The following is a 19,900-nucleotide window of genomic DNA, read 5'->3' as shown; positions in this document are numbered from 1 at the left end:
ATTCGCGTTTGAAGATTTGACTCCTCCGCCATCAGTTAGATCTTGTCGGAGGCTACCACATTTCCTTTTTCGGTGCATACTTATATTACACCCACATTTTGGTGGATCTCGCTAAAAACCTTCCACAAGATAGTACTTAATTTTTGGGGGGCACTTCTCATTGCTCGAGCTTCTATTGGCGACACGAGAAGAGAGAGCCATTCGAGATTTACGAAACGTTAAAACGCACGAATTCGCAACGGAAGGTAAAAGGTGCCCGAAGTTGACTACCTCTCGAAGACGCGCGCGCGCGCCTTGCAAAAGGTCGTTAATTTCGCCCCTAGGCCAAAAAACAAAATTCCGCCACGCAGGAGTTGTGCGCGTTTACAACATCTTTCCGACGACACCAATTTGAAAAGAATCGGACCAAAACTGTAGTAGAAGATAGGAAAAAACTGAAAAACCTTCACGTTAGTATACTACGCTCGAGGACGACGCCCAGATGTCGCCAACCCCACATCATGTAGCCCTGTCCCCAAGGTTTACAAATTACACGGCCTTGTAGATACACGTACACCCGTTGCCTTTCTACAAGAGTTCTTCTACGCGCCCACATTTGCTGCCAGCCAGCCGACCAGCCGGCCAGCCAGCCAGCCAAAGTGAGATTAAAAGCTACTTTTTACAAATAAATTTGCAAAAATGCGCTAATAAGAATACGATTCGGAATTTTCACTCTGGAAACATTCGCAATTCAGAAAATTATCTCACGGTGCACATTACATTGCATTACTCCAAAAAGCGAAAACTCCGGAACATTCGCTTTCGTAAATCATTCCGTTGTACCCTCAACCTCAGAAACTTGTCCCAAGGGAATTGCACGTTCAGGAGAATCATATTTTTGTCCTTAAAGGAATTCACTATTCTATATGCTACGTACTGTTTACTGTTTCCTTTAGAGCTTTTGAGAGTGGAATATTTCTCGCGGGCGGATTTTAATTTACATTGAATTTCTTGAAGGGCGTTGTGAGATGAATATTCTGAGGGGAATTTTCAAGTGGCAATTATTCCTGAAGCGAATTTAGTGGGTAGCTAATATGTTGGGGGGAAGTCTTTCGGCGAGTTTTCCGGAACAATTTGATCATAAACGGTGAAACGCACCCATGCTCCTGGAAAATTACTCCGTTATAGTATCGTCTTCACCCTAATGCCTGGGTGCCTGGGTCAGCTTATCGGTTGGCCACTTACTGCGTCTGTCCAAAATCTGTCGCAGAAGGACTGTTTGAATAATATAAGAATCTTGACAAGTGAAGATCAATGTACGAACACCATAAATTATCTAAGGACTACGGTTCACTATCTAAAATCTAAATTACTATTTAACTGCATCTGTATATAATGTGTAGGTACATAAGGCAAAAGGATATAGTAACTAACGCTTCCGGAGTTCCCCTTCTGAAGAAAATAAATGTCTAGCAATTTTTATAGAGTATAAAATCTAAACTGCAACAGGACGATTGCGCGCAAAAATTGCATAGGAATGAAATTTATATTCTAAAACTTGCAACTTATTATACATCCAAATTAGTCTCAACAACAGTGTGAATTTCGCTTAGCACTAATGGGACATCCTGTACAGGCAATTCACCGTCCCCCCAATTTGCTTTGTTGTTCCGCTTCTTTTTAAAACTTTATTATGTGCAATCTGTGTGTATTTTGAAATATTGCGGTCTATTTTCTAAAAACGAGCAAACATTGTGAACAATTTTTCTTGTTTGAATTCCACATTTTTATTTTCGGTTTGAATCGGGACGCCATTTCCGCTTTCCGGTAGTGGTACTACTGATTAATTTTTTATGTGTAGCGTGATTACGTCATTTATCCACACAAATATTTTCCAAAAACTTTGTGGGCCAGTGTCGTTGTGTTCGTATAAATTGTTATATTGATATTGATTTGTGTGCCAGTGATTAATCGCCGGATCGTTGTGTGAACAAAAAGCTGCTACCCCTCAGGGAGTTTGGTTTCCACTAGAATAGTGTCGGTCATTGATTATCTTGTCAGATTATTGGTAAGAGGCGTGCGGGTGTTAAATAATTTATTGTAAAAAACCGTGTAATTAGAACGCCATGCGTCTTTAGGTAAGCAACAATTATTTAATTTACCGAGAAATTTAGAAATCTGCTTATAATTAATAGCACTTCCTGCAATTCCTTGTAATTGTTTTGGTTTTCCGTCATGGCGGCCTCCTATTGTATGCATATCAGCAGTTTGTTAATTCGATTTCGAAATTTTGTAGGTGAGTGGTGTAAAAAATTCGAGATGACGGATTTATATAGTGATTATAGACGAAAAAGTGGTCGCGAAGATCCTAGATTAGCTAGACGAGATAGTAAAGGTTCGAGTAGTAGCGATCGACCGAAACAGCAATATGACAAGTTAGGAATTCCCATTTCTCCGAAAGAGAAGCAGACTAGCCCTTCGAAGGATGCACACAATTGGTCCTTGCATCAAGCTCATAATCAAACTAATCAGTATAATTCTAGTCTTCAAACAACTTATCAACACTTGCCATCGGCACTGTATACTGATGTAAGTTGAAACGAGTCTAATTTAACGCAAACTTGCAATTGTTTTTTATGTGCAGCATGGCCAGTATTCTACACACGGTTACTCCACAGCGTATCCCACATATCAGCAGCAGGGTTATGCAACTCAGGCTGCCACTTATGATCCCTATCAAGCATATGGACAGCAAGCTGCGTACGGTACCGTGGTAAGTTTCTTTGTCAAGGCATTTATACCCAGTGTAAGTATAGGTATATTGCAGCATGCTATGTAAATACGGACAAAGGAGAATGTCCTTTTTTCACTGTGGGTTAATTTTACAATTCATGATTGTCTCTCATTAACCATGATTTCTGTGAAGTGACAGTGGTGTTGGTGTGATTAAACTCCTTGGTAGATTTAGACATTGTCCTAAGATAACTTTTCTGTCCCCTTAAAAACTTATTGGTTTATTTAGTTCTGTAAAGATGCTATAGAGGGGTTTTGCCACACAACACATAACATAATCTTATCTGTGACTTAGTCAATATTCCGGTGTTGCTTATTTACGAAGATTAAATTTCATTTCAATAATAATAAGAATATATTATTTTGGAAATTTATGTATTACTTCATTTTTCAATATTGTGCAAAATGAATTTATAAATCGAATAAAAAATTGTTTCAGTATTTATTTTAATTGTAAATTAATCGATTGTAGCTGTCTTGAATGAGTTTAGAATGCTATTACACTAAAGTCTTGATAATCCGAGGTAATTTGACTGGTGGTACCTTGGATTTTGAAATACTATACAGGGTGTTTTTTTGGGAGCTTTAGTTAAACGTTTCTGGGAAAATAAAATCGTAGGTTTTTGAAAATTTGTACTTAGGAGTTACTCTGAAGGCCAAATCTATGTAAAATATTTTCAAAATGTCCGCACTTCCGGAAACACCGGAAGTAGATAGTAACTTCGTTATTTTAAATGGCAACCACTATTTTTTATTGCATTTTTGGATTCTACGTGAAATTTCAGTTCTTTTGATACCCATATGTCGATATCTGCCATTTATGGTTTTGAAGTTATCTTGACTTTAAGAAAAAAAATGGCGGATGCAGATGGTACCTTGATAATTGATTACTTGAAAAAGGTTATAGTCGTGGCAACCTATTTTTATCAGTGCATAGAGAATGAATAGGGCTTTCTTTTAGTGTACTTAAAAAAAGTTAAGTTGCATACAACCGCACCTATGGAGATCCAAATTCAAGAAACTTCAGAGTCTAGGAACTCAGTTTTTTTAAATGGAATGACCATGTTCTTAATATTGCATGAGATGGAGAATCGAAATTGGCATATTTTGATATTACATGTTCCTGTAGCTATCTTTAACAGTTTCTGATGTATTCCCATTTCATTGAATTGATCTCGGAATTGATGCCATTTTTTTCGCATTTTCTTTTTAGTAGTTGGCCATGGTTTTATAACAATCGAATTTTAAACAAATCAAGGAATGGATTCTTTAATACCATTGATTCTAGTTCTAGTCTAAATAATTCATTAATAAATAACTCATTTATTAAGGATATAGGACGGAAAATTTTTGAAAAATCTAAACAGAGTCGTTCAACTGAATTTCTTAAACAACATATTAGTCTGGAAATTAAGAGAGGTAATGCGATTTCTGTTCTAGTAACAATCCCATACCAAAAATGTTTCAAGGAAGTTTTTTATATTTTCCATTGAATTTATTTTGTTAATCTTGCATTTGCAATTCAATTCATTTTCTTAAATATTCTCTTGTAGAGCTTTGTATCACTTGTGCTTCAACGGTTTGTAGTACATTAGGGGTACAAAATTTCCAAAATTCATACAATTTCGTTCCAGTTTTCAAATGAATGTACGGAAAGCACGCGCCACGATTCTGCCCATTTCACCATAAATAACAATTAAATTCCAAAAAAGGTGAAACCACTGCGAGTCATTTTTCGATTTTTGAAAAACTATGTTAACCTATAACAGTAGGTGACGGATTAGTATCACTAGATTTGTTTAAAGTTCAATTGTTATAGAATCATGGCCGACTACTAAGAAAATCCGAAAAAAATAGTGTCAATTCAATAAAATGGGAATAAGTCAGAAACTGTTAAATAATAATAATATTAATTTATTGTCCAAACAGACTATCTAGTCTAAATACAGGACAAACTTAAATATTGTTCAATAAAAGCCGCACAGAAATATAGAAAAATTAACAAAAATGTAACAAAAATAATAATGATAGATTTATAACTAAATCAAAAGAAATTGTTAACAGAGTTATACAATAAACAAAATAAAGTCATAAATCAAAATACTATAGGAACATGTATTGTCAAAATATGCCCATTTCGATTCTCTATCTCATGGAATAGTAAGAACATGGTCATTCCATTTAAAAAAACGGAGTTTTTAGTCTGAAGTTTCATAAATTTGGATATCCATAGGGGCGGTCGTACGCAACTTAACTTTTTTTAAGTGCACTAAAAGAAAGCCCTATTCATTCTCTATGCACTGATAAAAATAGGTTGCCATGACTACAACCGTTTTCAAGTAATCAATTATCAAGGTACCATCTGCATCCGCCATTTTTTTTCTTAAAGTCGAAATAACTTAAAAACCATAAATGGTAGATATCAACATCTGGGTATCAAAAGAAGTGAAATTTCACGTAGAATGCAAAAATGCAATAAAAAATAGGGGTTGCCATTTAAAATAACGAAGTTACTATCTACTTCCGGTGTTCCCGGAAGTGCGGCCATTTTGAAAATATTTTAGATCGATTCGGCCTCCTAAGTACAAATTTTCAAAAACCTACCTATTTTACTTTCCCAGAAACTTTTAACTAAAGCTCCCAAAAAACACCTTGTATAAGATTACATGGAAACAGTGCAATTCATACACAGTATGTGACAATAGCGCTTTCATATGGGGTGAGAAGTGCAGAATATTGCAGACGGACGGCGACTACATGAAAATAAAATTTTGAATTTTTGAGTTTTCAAGTTTTTTCTTTTGGAAGCTCAAATTACTGCAACTGTACTGTACACATTTGTGGGCCAAACGCCTGCTTGAAATTAAATTGTATAATTTAAAAAAAAATGTAATTGAGACACAAGAAAAGAGAATTATATGTAAATTTGAATTTACAAAATAAAAGGTTGGCACGTTAGGGGGACGGTTCGCTTTCGGAATGGTTTCGAAAGCCTCAGGTAATCATACGGAGGACACAGCGATTCCAGGGAACTGGTGTGTTTTTTACAGTGACAAAAATTATTTTTATGGTGTTGTTTTAACATGTTATACATTTTTTAATTTTAGTATTTGTGATATATTGTTTTTGGTATGTTTGTTTGTATGTATTAAGAATATGGTGTTGCCTACTATCTATAAGGTCTGTAAAGCAACAACGAGTAAATGAATATGAAAAAAATATAGGAAAGCAAACTCCCTTTATAATTAACAGCATTAAAATATCTAGAGCTTACCTTAAACAATACAGTAATATGCAAAATAGAATACTTTGACACAAAGCCAAAACGGAAAGGGAACATCGGAATTACGAGCCGCTCGGCGTACTCGCGGGAAACTACCAAAATTTAAAACTTCTTTAATTAATTACTCGATCCCCTGGAACCAGCCTCAACATTCATGCCAATTAAGTGCGCTTCATTTGACACTAGACACAATTTAATCATACCAGGTTTCCTGCAACACACTAATGTAATTAGCTACTGTCCAGAGTGAAATTATGAAATTCAGTAGTTCAATTAAGACCAATTGGCAAATTTTCAAAATATTCCGAGGTTTCCTTTTCTGAGATAGATAACCACAGGGCATAAAATAACATAACGGCAAATTTATATTTTTTAATAATTTAATAATTCACATTTTACATTTATCGGAATTTTAAAAGTATTTAAAAAATGACAGACATTGAGTAAATATTTTAGAATATTCTCAGTTTCCGTTTAGTAAACAAGCGAGTAACAATGGAACTGCGATTTCTGACTTAAAATGAGTCGGGGAGAGTCGAGAGTCATTATTCATATACTTCTTTTGGGCCAAAAATCCCAACCGTACACGGTACAAGTGTAGAACACATGAGAAAAGGCGCGCAGTTTGAAAGTATGTCAGTAGCGCATGCGCAGCTAAGTCGACGCTAGCGCTCCGATTTGCCGGCTTGCCGAATGCCGCCAGTCGAGAGTGCACTGTGTTGGGGGAATGTTGTCGGTCTGTTACAATGTTCTGGAATACGTAGGTAATTAAATGAAGTGAGATGACATGGACTATTTACGAGCAAATGCGATCGACAAATCCATTAAGACACGTAAAAATCTGTGATTTTCCCTTTAATTTGTGCAAACATTTTCCGGGGGGCCCCCGGACCCCCCTCTCTCCTGGGGGGTATCACAGACCCCCCGGTGAGTACACTCAGTACAGGTCCTTGTCGCCCAGTGGAAATCCCTTAAAATATGCTCTGGATAACCAGCATTTGTTGTGGGACACTGTGTAGGTGTAAGGTGTAAGAATTTGCTGGTAAAGGGATACGGAGTGTCTAACATGTTTGGTTCCCTACTTAATTTTTTTATATATTTAATTGTTACACTATATACTTAGCTCAACAACATACGATCTTTGCCATTCTTCTGTCATTTTGGGTTTCTGCTTATGGATTGTAGTAACTGTTTCATTTGCAAAACATTGAACAGTCAAATTTAAAAACGAATCGCACACAATTTTTTTATTAAAAAATAATATAGTCTGTTTCAAATTAAATCGGCATTATTGCTACCTTTCTTAGTTGTCAAGTTAGTAAGACGGTTAAAAAAACTAAACAACATCGCATTTTTCAAATAGTAACAAACATGGAACACTCTGTATATTATTACATTATATGACAGCTTATTAAATTCTCAACAAAAGTTCTTAATGCACTCAAAATACTTCAAACAACCAAGATCTTTCAATTATTTTCATTTCGATCTAGCTATTCATGAAAATACATAATAGTATTTAAAACAATAACTGGAACTAGGGCTGGAGTAAGTAATTTATATAACAATAACTTACAATATATTCCTACCTACGGGAAAGAAGGGAAGAAGAATTAATATGACAGCATCTTTATTTGCTTTAAGAAGTTATTTTAGGGGCTCTTCAGTACCCTCTTCCCAGAGCTTGCTTTCAAGAATATTCTAACCCTATCAATAGATCCCGTCCGACCATATCACACTCAGGCAGACAAAAGACTTAAGGTCCAGAGCTACAAATTTGAGTCGTTTACTAGCAAGATCTTTGACTTAAATAGAGACCACAGGACTTTCAATGACAATTAGGGCATTAAAAATTTCAAAAATTTTAATTATTTAAGAATTAGAGTAATTTTTTTTTATTTTTAAGGGGCCCGAACCCGGACCTCCAGGAGAAGAATACCCGCAAAATGAGTGGGCACCCGTCTCTGCCTATTCTAACATGGCTCAAGCACCTAGTCATGACATGCCTGTCGCGCAGCAGGTTCCACCAGCTGGAGATTCTAAGAAAGAAGGTAACACGGTCGGTGGCAATTTGAATTTGGTTAACTTTTTTATTAGCTGTAGCGCAAGAGTTGAAGCAACAAAAAGTTCAGATGTCAAAGCAGCGAGAAGAGTATGTCAGGAAAGTTTCAGTGTTACGTCGCGAACTTGATTTGTTGCGTAATCAGAAGCAAGAACTGTTAGAGGAGCATTCGTCCGAGCATGACAATAAACATATTTTACGAGAAAATAATAAGTTGCAGGTAAGTTATAGGATTGAATATGAAACACGGCTTTGTGTTTTTTGCACATAGCTCTTATATCCATAATATTTGTTAAAGCTGAAGTAATTCTCGATGATAATTGAAAATTACATTCCAGGCATTAGATGAATGTAATTCTTGCGACTGCGATTATATTGATCTAATGTAATTTTCGTACAGAATCAGCACTTTAGTTAGAATTTTGGTAGCCATCTTTTATTTCGTAGTGCTGCCACGGAGATCCGGAATTCTATGGCTATTAGTCTACTGAGACATTTTACATTTTAAACTCCATTATAACATAAAATTTATACCACCAGAAGAGCACGGGGTTCAGTATGTATTGTGTTTACTAGTTTTCCTGCCAAGCGACATTTACTATTAATATTAATCTTTTTCAGATCGAAATCCAGAACAAGATGAAGGCCATTAACAACGTGATTGAAATGTTGACTAATATTATTGGTGACCGGCTTACAATTTCAGAGTTGGAAGAGCAATGCAAAGAGGACTCTCCAAAACATCGTAGAGAGAAAAGCAGGAGATCTGCTCCTGCTGAGAAGGTGGAAATTGAACCGCCACGTTACTGTTATGTGTATTACGATCCAGAATTGCATTGGTGCCGTGTTTGTGATGTATTTCCCAAGTCGGCCAAAGATTATTTATTGCATTTGCATAGTAAAGAGCATCGTCAAATTACACAGGAACGTGATATGGTCGATACACCTTGGCATAGGCTTCCTGCCGAACCAGAATTACCTTCATTTGAAGGGGCTACTAAGAAAAGGATGCCAATTAAAGGTAATAACGGTATAATTTCATTTTGCAGGTTCGAGGCCAGTTGCACATCGATTGATTTAGTGTTAGTGAATTTATTTTCGTTTGTAAGATTTTTGTGAGGTTTGCTTTAAGCAGCCAAGTTGCTTAAAGCAAAACGTTTAGTATTTTCAAATACTAAAAAAATGTAAACTACTGTAATTGTATAACTTTTGTAAAAAATGCCTGCTGTTGGCGTAAATAACAAGAGAAAAATCCTTTATCAGGCATGGGAAGGTTATAATTTTATGTATGTACATGTATTTGGCAATTTCTAATTTTTACATTAATCGTGCTTGTGTAGGTTTGCAGTTCTTGATATCCGCAACCTCATGGTACTGCAAGCTGTGTGACACTTGGGTTGGAGATTTACATTGTGCTTCACAACATCTGAAATCCCAGAACCACAACCAAAATTTTGCAGTAAGTTCAAGCAGTACAGGATGTTCACCTATTCTATGCCATTATTTTGATCACGCTTAATGCCATAGTTAATGGTGAGCATCCTGTGCACTAGCACACGTTTAAATTCTAATTTCTCTTATAACAGAACTTCGTCGAGCAAAATCCGCATTGGGAAATCGAATGGCTAAGAGACAGGGACAAGGCTTTAGTAAGAATTTCCAAGGATCGAAGGTCCGATAGTGATGACTCTGATAATCACGAAGAATGGAAAAAAACGAAGAAAGAGAGCTTTACGTCTACAGAAAGTAAAAAAGATAAGAAAAAGAAAAAACTAAAAAAACGTAAGAAACACTCAAGTGATTCTAGTTCAACTTCCAGCTCTTCAGACTCGAGTTCAGAAAATGAGAGCAATGATAAATCTAAGAGTATCCGAGTTGCAATGAGAAACAAAATGAAATTACAAGCGCAAATGATTATGAGCGAAGACGTGGGAGATAAGTGGGAAGCTTTAGGTCGTTTAGTTGAAGAAAGTAAACGCAAGGAACCAGTAGAGGTCGTGCCCAAGGTCGTGGAACCGGAAGACAGCTTAATTAGTCAGTGGATGACCATCAATGAGCCTCAAGAGAAAGATAAGAGGTTATTTAATAATCTCAAGGATAGAATGAAGCAGAAACAAGAAGCCGAAAAGGCTAGGTTGGCCGAATTGGAACAGCAACGACTAGAAAAAGAAAAACAAGAACGGGAACTACAAGAGAAGAAAGAACAGGAAGAGAGAGCACTTAGGGAAAAGGAGGAAGAAAAGAGAAGGCAACAGGAAGAGTTAGAGAAACAAAGAGAAAGGGAACGGGAACAAATTAGGTTTAAAACTAAAGAGAAACCTAAGAAACGGAGCGCCTCTAAAAGTCCAGAGAAACCCGCTAAATACTCCAGGAGTCCAAGTTCCGAGCGTCATAAACGAGAGCGTAGTGCTGAAAGACGTCGACATGATAATCACCACAATGAAAATGGGCGGCATTCTTCCGATGGGCGGCGCAAAAGTCCTAGTTACGATAAAGCACGAGATAGGGAGAGATCGCATCGAGACAAACGAACGTCAACATCTTCAAATAAAAAGCCACACTTTATTGGCCGTATGCCGCTATTTAAAAATAAAAAAGTCGAAGAGAAACATAACGAAAAAGAAATTAAAAAAGAAGAGTATGACATTCCAAGACGTAGCAGGTTTCAGCCTGGTAATTTGGCGAGAGCGTTCATTCCCGAGCCAGAAGTGGTGTGCTTCCCGAGGTTATCTTCGATTCCTCCTCTAGCGATTCCACCCCCTCCAAGCTTGGTACCAGACGCGCCAAAGATATCGGAGGAGGTTATGCACCCTCCACCACCACCCATCATAAATAATTCGCTAGGCAATGAAAAAGATCAGAATAGCTTGCCTGAAGGTGGCATTTTGCCTGCCCCGCCGCCGCCTCCGACCGTTTGTATACCTGATTACGATAGTGATGGCGATTATACGAAGGGAAAAGCTTTATCGCCATCCGATTACGAAGATCCCATTAGTCAACTGTATCCGGAAGCAGCTGCTATGATGCAGCAATATCAATATGCAAACATGGAATACAATGCCATGATGTATTCGCAAATGTACGATTATTCGCAAGATGTCGCTGTAGAAGCTCCTCCTGCTCCGCCCGCGGACGACATACCTTTAGAGCATACTTTACCGTTACCTCCACCGCCTTTGCCACCTGATGACCCCAACGAAGATCTGGCCATGTTGGGAATGAGTGCCGATGATATGGCCGCTCAGAGTTTTAAGTGTTAGTATTAATTTCACATTTATTTTACTATGAACTATTATGTCAAGGTGCACTTGTTAGTAGTATGTTTAGTATTTCAGTTGTGGCTTTTAAGTAAATAAAGCAAGTCTTAATTTCACTTGTTTAGTTTAATTGTAATAACTCACTGCAGAGTTACTTTATTACATCGTTGCCACAAACTAAAAAAATTGGGATTTAATGTGGGTTTTATAGAAGATATTCTTTAATATAAAATTCCGTTCCTTTATAGTATAGAATTCAGTAGTAAAAGGGCTTCTCTTAAACAATTTCTGTGTTTACAAACTGCATTTAAAGGTACATGGATTTTCCACCAATAAATAAATATAAACGTTGCCTTCTCCCGCTGCCTCCTTTTAATAAGGGTTAGAAAGAAGGGCTGCAATTGGTAGAACACAATTTGTTTTGTTGAAAACTCAGAATACTATGAAGGGTAGAACACTTCTTCGTGTCCCCCCATCTTTAAAACTTTTACTTAGCACCACTAAAGGCATGTGTATGCAAAATCGTTGCATGTAGAAGTTATGCACATTTTACTTTCAAAAACAGTATCTTTGGGAATAATTAATGCCCCTCCCCAAGTATGCGGACACAACGAATCGCCGACCCTAACATTGAATTGTAGTCCCGCTCAAAAAAAAGTGCAATATTACATTACTGTGGTCATATATGTAGGATCGTCGACCGTGATTCCGCGCATAGGTGAGAACCGACGTTTCGCGCATAAAATTGAGCTTAGTATTTTTAACTCTTGCCCAATGCACTTGCTGTTTTAAATTGCTGATGGATAAAGAAAAATTAATCCTTCAGATTCAATTGGTTGAGGAAGAAGTCCTGGTAGTTTTTGTTCATCTTGTTTATCTCCAAATTGTTTAAAATATAATCAAAGGTTTCTATTTTCATTCTCATAATTTAAAAAAATGAAAAAAAGGTTTTCGCGATTTTCCATGACTTGATCAGTACTTCTCAAAAAGTCAACGCTCTATTTATGTATACAAAGGAAAATATGTTAAGGCATAAATATATCTTCTTAAATAAGAAACTTAGCATTGCGCATGCGCACACCGGATGTTTAAAATATGCGATACGTTTGCATTCACTAGAAGAATTTCTGGGTAACATTTAAAAAAATATCTATAAAAAAGGAAGTTGATATTGCGCATGCGTACATAAATCGTCAAGATTTTTCTTGATTGAGATGACAGCTTAAATAGGTCATATATATTAATGACTTAAGGGTGACAAAGTTAGAAGCTACCGAATGCAAAAAGAACGAACTAAATATCTTGAAAAATGTTAATTACAAAAAAGATGTGTCTTGATACAAAAAAGTCATACACTTTTTACGTCGGATTCAAAACAAACGCGTCAGAGGGCATTTTCTAATTGTTATACTATGACCAAAGATAATTGTACTGACTATATTAGGAGCAGTCAGAAAGTCAAGTCCGGAGTTTCCCTGACAACTAGTTTATGCATACAAATTCGCTAAAAACTAAATAACCTGCACATCAGGTTTATGGTGCGTTAATAGTATATTATAAAATCAGGGGATTGGAACCGGTACCGGAACCGATTGCATTTATAAGCCCCTTAGTTGGAACCGGATCTGTTATTTAAGAAGTTATGATAACCGAAACCTCTATACCGGTACCGTTATTAGTAAAAAAAGAACCGGTATTTTTCGGTTCTTTCTGTAGGTAGAGACACGTTTGTTGGGAGGGAAATGCGTTTTATGTTGCTTTTAAAATTTGCTTCTGAAGTGTTGGTGTTTTTCTTTCATTTCACATTATTATTCAATTTTTGATTATACAGTTTGTCCCGTAAAGACATGCTAATATTTAAGGGGGTGATTCTGCGACCCATTTTAAGAAATAAACTTCCCTGGAAGATACAGGGTGGTAAAAATCATTTTTTTAATAACAACAGAGATAATATTGTCGACCTCTATGAAATTTGGTACATGTCTTCTATGCATCCTGATGTGCAAACGTTTTGCATGTAATATTTGCTATATTTTCTAGTAGTTCACTTCTGCTAGCTACAGAAACATTCATTTTTCATTAAGACAAGTTTTAAATAAAATTAATTTTTGAGTATTTTCTGCACTGTACAAAGTACATGGCTTTCCGAAATATTCACTTTCATCACGTTTATCTATGTAAATTGAATGCGGCCGTTTGATAAAGTGGAGGTCGTGCGCTGCAGCTAATATCAGATTTGTTGGGCGTGTACATTTTTGTGTGTTGAATTGTGATTTTAGATAATAATGAAATAAATAATTAATTGTTTTGTTAATATTTTAAGAGAGGTATGCGATATGCACTTGGAGGCCAGTGATTTTTCCTAAAACTGATAGATAAATTAACAACGATTGCTTATCATAACCGCTAACAAAAACCCGCTTTTTTATTTACACTATAGTGGTACCTTTAACTTTTTTTTTTTTTTTAGAAAAATGGAAAACCCAGTTCAAATGCGAGACCTGTCGGAATTTTGCGACCAGCTTGGGGAAATGCAGCGTCGTTTTTGTAAATTAGATAACTGTGAGAGAACAATTGCTCTCTATTATTTAATGGTCGGGTTACCATTTGCTAATGCTCGTTTTTTGCAACGTGCTTTAGAGGAAGCTATATCGAAGGTTAATACTCCAGAGTCACAATTGTTGGAGCATAATGCCAATGACCCATCGTACATTTCCAATTTTCTAGCCGAAGCACCTCACATAGCTTTATCAAAGATGTTAGCTCACATACCTTTATTACGTCCTGGCAATAAAGAAGCATTAAAAGTGTATACAAGTACACTTCGAAGAATATTATCAGATTACATCGCACCTACGTACAAAATATACAACGAATGTGTTGAAATTTTATCTTACGTTTTTGTACACCCCGCTTTTGGCAGAGAAGACAAGAAATCGTTCAGGCACTTACTATATCACGTATTGCAACCCAACTCACAAAAAAACCTTGCCCAGTCGGTCAGCGAGTCAAGTGACGAATCGGTCAGCCCCAATCCAGAACCTGCAAACTACTTGTCAAGCTGTTTGCAACACAATCGCTTAAATAGACGCTCTAATAGCCTGACACCTGGCCAAGTCGGCGGCACGTACGCCACTTGGTCATCACAAGAAAACCTAGGACCTCAAATACTGAAACCGCGAAGTTATTCCTTATCCAACGACAAATCACTACCTTTAAAATCGAGTTCGATTCAAACAAGTAGCTCCGAGACACGATTGCAAGAATTGCAAACTCAAAGTATGATGTTGAAGGGAATCGTTTGTTGGCTGAAATCGTTAAGACTGCACAAATACAGTTGGGTGTTTAATAATTTAAGTTACGAACAGATGTTGAATTTGACTGAAGTCGATCTCGAATCCATGGGTATAACGAAGGGGGCAAGGCATAAATTATTATTAAGTATCGCAAAGCTGAAGGAACGTAGTCAATTATTGAATGAACTGGAAACTGAAGTGATGAATGGTGGGGATCTAACGTGTGCTTTAAAGAAGTTGAAAGGCGTACTACAGAGTCCTCTCCAGACAACTGCAGGAGAAAATTTACCATCACAATTTATTAAAGTAATGGGAAAAGGTATGTTGTATATTTGTGTGGGTAGGTATTTACATATCTCGTTAGAATTTAGATAATTTATAACGGTTCTATAGTATTTATGTGGTGGATTAAATCCTGTTCAAGAAATTTAGAAATGATGCCATGTACAGAGTAGGTCATAGTAAACACTTTTTAATGGAACTCGCAGAGGAAAATTTTATTAATGACTGATACAGACAAAATTTGAGGATTTTCTTTATAAAAAAAAATACCACAATGTGCACCTCGAGAGAAAAATGATAAGTTTGATACCTGTCATATATTGACAATCAGAATGGTGATTGCTATATCTGATATAATTAATTTTAATATACTGTTCAGTTGAAAATTAAATTTTCTCAACTAACTAGTTCTATGCCAACATCGCAACCAGATTGATGGATCAATCTGTCAATCTTTTGTTGTAAACAAAAGAACGTTTTGTTTTTCCAAAACACTCTTCACAAAAATTAAATATTGTACTTTTAGGAAAAATGTGGTACTGAACCAAAGAGAAAAAATGACACAATCTCAAAATGGCGTCCATAACAAAAAATAAAGGTGCCACATGTTTCTACATTATCTTGAAAATTATTAAAAACAAGAAGCTTATGTCTTATAGAGTCCAAAAAGTGGCATTGATCTTTTTAAAAACTCGAAAATATATAGGGTGTTCAGCTAAATTCGAAAAACGCACCCTAGCGGCCAAACGATTAGAAATAGCTGAACTCTGTTTGTGCTAGTGATTTTCTCTTTAAAATTGAGCTCTATACACCTAGGTCAATTTTTTTCTCGCTTAAAATAAACGGCGTTTCCATAAGAAAGTGTCCAATTTAGACCACCCATACAATATTTTAGTTCAATAGGTTAAAGTCATGGGCTCAAATGTACAATTTGGAAGGGTTTTTGCAGTTTCTTGCGAGTTTTTTCGATCTTGGTGTTGGTGCTGGTCCATAGCACCAGACCCTAAAATCTAGATTTCCTGCCTGACTCAGTAGAGGGCGTGATAGATAAATACCCACAAAAATGAACGGTGGAGGAAACCAAAACGAAGATTATCTCCAAATAAACTAACGATCCTAAATGTTTCATTGAGAGCAATTTCCAAAATTTGCAATTTTTGCGCACATTAATCTGATATCTACAATACGCAATGCCTTTGCTTTTACTAAAAGCATCTTTGATTAAAATTTCAATCCCAAGCCCATAAGCAAGGGTTGTGCTAAGCGAACCTGTACAATAATAATAATAATCATAATGCATTTATTGAAAACAATTTAACATAATTATGTATACCTACAATGTTCAAGATAAAGATAAACAAAAATAAATCGGACATTATAACATTTGTTTAAAATCTTCTATAGTGCATAGCCAAGTTTTGTTTTAAAAATTTTAAAAATGAAAATAATATTAAATTTAATCATACACTAGTCTAATAATTTGGTGCACTGCAAAATTTTATAAATTTAATTTTGTGGGGTTTAATGATGAATGGGGGTTTATGTTTACATGGCATGAATATTTTGTTTTATTTGAACATGTGCAAATAGTTAAAAGTTATCATACTTACAGTGTGCACACAATTACTGATGCTACGACAGCCCTCGGATGATTGTGTGGTTCTGTTCTCCTCTCTCTGCGAACGGGCCGAGGCATCGGACGCCTTTACAGATGAACAGAAAAAGCGATTAGGTTTATGGCGGGGCCAGATGGTACGAGGCAATCATATTCCTGTTTATACTCATCGACATCAAAGCAATAATTCTCAGAAGTATTTACCAATCGCATTATTAATTGCACATTTTTACTGTTTTATAATTTTAGGCAGCAAACGGTACAAATGCAGCATTATAAAACCGTAAATGACACGGGTTTCCCTCAAATGTACGCCCAGAAGAGTTCCTCGTATCCGAATATGCAGGGAAGTCCGATTGTAGGTGCGCATAGGCATTCTCTTGGAAGCACGACCTTACAAAACCAGTTTTTTAATATGAACACCCAATTTTGTAACACACCCGTTGTTCCTTGTACAAAAATGGATCACAGTTTCAGGCCTGGGTATGCGAAAAGTACGCAACATAATGATAATACAAAACTTTTCATGCATAGTACACAAGGCATTAAAAGTAGTGATATTGAGAGTAGCTTAGAGTCGTTATGTTTACAGATGATGGAGCATGCACTTGGGCCTTAATTTTTTGGGGCTTGTTTGTTAGTATTTTTTTTCCTTAACTTTCTGTTTGTTTCGAATACTGATTTTGGACAATGGCCTATTATTTGTTCTTATAGCGTTATATTTCCATGATGAAGCACACTGTAGTTTTGTGCTGATATAAGTTTGTAAGACTATTTCATTGTTTTATGTTGTATAGAGTTTAATATTTTTAGCTTTATATGTTGAAAGGTTATCTATTTTACTGCTGGCAGATTTCATATTTTAGTACAATTATTAGATCTTGTTTTATAAATTTATTTTTGATGTATTATAGAATTCATTTGATGCTTTACATAATACACTCTAGTTCAAATTAACAAAAACAAAAAATAGTGTATGGTATTTAATGAATTTATATATCTATATCCTAATGTTAAGACTGTATTTTGTTATACGCAGATGCAAAAGTTTTGTGAATTTAGCGCAGTCATTTAATTCATATTATATGTTTATTTTTCTATCTATTTTTTAATAGACAAAACTGTAAATGTGGTCGTGTAGTTGCAATTTTGTGAAGTATGAAATTTTGAATGTGAACAAAGTTTTCTATTGTTTTATGACATCGTTGTTGCTATGAATGGAAAACTTTGTAGACGAGTTGTAATGTGAATGTAAGTGATTGTCTTCGTGTGATACAACCCAGCCATCTAGCGATGGCTAAAACTGATTCAAAAGACTGATTTCTAAATAAAGAATGTTTTATCAGAAATTTGTATCTTTTAGATCACGTTTTCTGTTATCAGCAATTTTGTGGGGAACAGCTTTACAGGGATGTCATTTTTCCTATAAAACGTTCCCCTAAGTTTCCAATAAAAAATTCTTTGCGTGAGGCGCAATTAAAATGACAGTTGTATGTTTGTTGAATTTTCAGAGAAAGAGCTGTGAAACACTTTTTTCTTAAACAAATTTTGTTCTGAACGCAAACATTGGGTCATTCCATTCACAATTATACAGTGATATTCATGTAGAAGTAGATATAGGAATTTCCTATGTCTACTTTTACATGATAAAAAGTGTTCTAAAGGGCGCCTAACTTTATGCAACCAAAGTAACTAAATACAACGAAGATCTGCCTTTGAATATTCTCGCTTTGACGTCCGTATTCTAATTTTCGTTCGTGTGCGATGTATTCAATTAAAGCAAAAGTCGACATTTCCACAGCTTAAGAAATTTATTTTCTGTGAAGCCAAAGCAACAATATTCAAATTAATATCCATTGCCACCAATAGGTAAATCGACGCCACATGGAGTAAATGAAATAAAGACAAATATAACACCCGTTTCAAAATTTTGCCAACTTCCTTATTTATGGAAGCATTAAAAATGAAATTTAATACATACGCTGGGAATGGAATACAAGCAAATCTCACACCAGTTTTAAAATTTGGTTTTGCGCACGCGCAATGGCAACTTTCTTATATTTATGAAAGCAGTTAAATGAAATATATCTTCTCAATCAAAACTTATGGACTAGAAACCAAGTTCGAAAGAAAATTCAAAGGGCTGTAACTTTCTACGTTCTATAAGAAAAATTTTTTTCCGGGACGATCTGAGACAATTTTCTTTTCGGGCAAAAAAAAGGCAGCGTACCTTCCTTTTTTGCAAAAAACGACTGCACCAAAATTTCTCGGAAAAACACTTTTTCCTATTAATTTTGGTGCGTAGCATCCAAAACAATTCGTACTTTTTCGATACGACTTCTCAATCAAAAGTTATAGACTAGAAACCAATTTCGAAAGAAAATTCAAAGGGCTATAACTTTTGAACTAGTAGCCCAATCTTGGAACTGTTTGAAATTATGGATTCTACATGCCACATTCTATAAGAAAATTTTTTTTCCGGGTCGATCTGAGACAATTTTTTTTTCGAGCCTCAAAAAAATTACCTTCCTTTTTTGCAAAAAACGACTGCACCAAAATTTCTCGGAAAAACACTTTTTCTTATTAATTTTGGTGCGTAGAATCCAAAACAATTCGTACTTTTTCGATCAGACTTCTATTCATATGTAGGTACGTTGAATGAAACTAAAACTAATACCGGTCTCAAAATTACCGTTTACGCATGCTGTATGTTCTATTTATGAAGATATTCAATGAAATTTTTAATGTAGACAATGCGCAATGCTATTTACTAAAGCATTTAAAAAAGTTTCATATGTAGACACTTCGAATAAAAGTCCGAGAGTGAGGTGTCCATTTCAAAATTTTTATGTTTGTATACGCTCCACTATTTTTCATTATAGGTACTGTATAGACTTCGACGATAGGCAACTCATTTGAAAGAGCATGGGGTAAGGATCCCGTGCCTACCGGTATTTTTTCCAGGTCCTAGCATTAATATTATTAGGAGGAAAATACGCTCTCATCATTTATTTTTATTGCTTAATGACTTTTTAACTTGTTTTAAATCTTTCCCTACTTAAACGCCCTATTCGTTGTTTTTTTTATATAGTGAAGGGCATTTTTGTGCTCTAGTTTGCTTATTTGTTTGCTTATCTATATCCCATACTATCGTATATGGGTGGCACTCCCGGGATGCATATACAGACGTTTTCAGATCGTATCAAACCTGTCTGCGTGACCTAACGACAGCCGTTGTATGAGTTCGAAATGATATGGGATGAAATTTGTTCTAGTGACAATACGCCTCTGTTATAGAAAGAATTAAAAAAATGCTCCCCGCGACATAATAAC

The 19,900-nt window shown here is 35.7% G+C and overlaps 2 protein-coding genes across 8 annotated transcripts; both read left to right on the top strand.

Annotated features, from left to right (window-relative positions):
- The first annotated feature begins 1,819 nt into the window (after positions 1-1,819).
- Positions 1,820-11,490, top strand: LOC116167713 (zinc finger matrin-type protein CG9776-like). 7 transcript variants are annotated; one of them, XM_031483202.1, is made up of 9 exons: positions 1,820-2,047; positions 2,100-2,117; positions 2,276-2,568; positions 2,624-2,752; positions 7,962-8,106; positions 8,153-8,337; positions 8,739-9,138; positions 9,458-9,576; positions 9,704-11,490. In XM_031483202.1, the coding sequence occupies exons 3-9, from the start codon at positions 2,299-2,301 to the stop codon at positions 11,375-11,377; spliced, it is 2,922 nt and encodes a 973-aa protein (XP_031339062.1). In that variant the 5' UTR covers positions 1,820-2,047; positions 2,100-2,117; positions 2,276-2,298; the 3' UTR covers positions 11,378-11,490. The 7 variants fall into 7 exon arrangements, with proteins under 7 accessions (XP_031339062.1, XP_031339063.1, XP_031339061.1 ...); XM_031483203.1 differs by lacking the exon at positions 2,100-2,117; XM_031483201.1 differs by having other exon boundaries at positions 1,821-2,117.
- Positions 11,491-13,556: 2,066 nt separating this feature from the next.
- LOC116168827 (protein Smaug homolog 1) lies at positions 13,557-17,916 on the top strand. The gene is made up of 4 exons (XM_031484815.1): positions 13,557-13,701; positions 13,845-14,989; positions 16,565-16,763; positions 16,817-17,916. The coding sequence occupies exons 2-4, from the start codon at positions 13,849-13,851 to the stop codon at positions 17,184-17,186; spliced, it is 1,710 nt and encodes a 569-aa protein (XP_031340675.1). The 5' UTR covers positions 13,557-13,701; positions 13,845-13,848; the 3' UTR covers positions 17,187-17,916.
- Positions 17,917-19,900: the final 1,984 nt, after the last annotated feature.

This window comes from Photinus pyralis, unplaced genomic scaffold (genome assembly GCF_008802855.1).
Source record: "Photinus pyralis isolate 1611_PpyrPB1 unplaced genomic scaffold, Ppyr1.3 Ppyr1.4_LG4, whole genome shotgun sequence".
Lineage (NCBI taxonomy): Eukaryota > Metazoa > Arthropoda > Insecta > Coleoptera > Lampyridae > Photinus > Photinus pyralis.
Note: the sequence above shows the minus strand (reverse complement) of the source record. Positions and strands in the feature narration are given on the sequence as shown.

What these genes read in the sequence shown, in the direction of transcription:
- LOC116168827 (XM_031484815.1), top strand. Translation starts at nt 13,849, where the DNA reads ATGGAAAACCCAGTTCAAATGCGAGACCTGTCGGAATTTTGCGACCAG. An exon ending in TATTAAAGTAATGGGAAAAG is followed by an intron (nt 14,990 to 16,564) that starts GTATGTTGTATA and finishes TCATACTTACAG; the next exon opens with TGTGCACACAATTACTGATG. An exon ending in CAAAGCAATAATTCTCAGAA is followed by an intron (nt 16,764 to 16,816) that starts GTATTTACCAAT and finishes TTATAATTTTAG; the next exon opens with GCAGCAAACGGTACAAATGC.
- LOC116167713 (XM_031483203.1), top strand. Translation starts at nt 2,299, where the DNA reads ATGACGGATTTATATAGTGATTATAGACGAAAAAGTGGTCGCGAAGAT. An exon ending in CATCGGCACTGTATACTGAT is followed by an intron (nt 2,569 to 2,623) that starts GTAAGTTGAAAC and finishes TTTTATGTGCAG; the next exon opens with CATGGCCAGTATTCTACACA. An exon ending in ACCACAACCAAAATTTTGCA is followed by an intron (nt 9,577 to 9,703) that starts GTAAGTTCAAGC and finishes CTCTTATAACAG; the next exon opens with AACTTCGTCGAGCAAAATCC.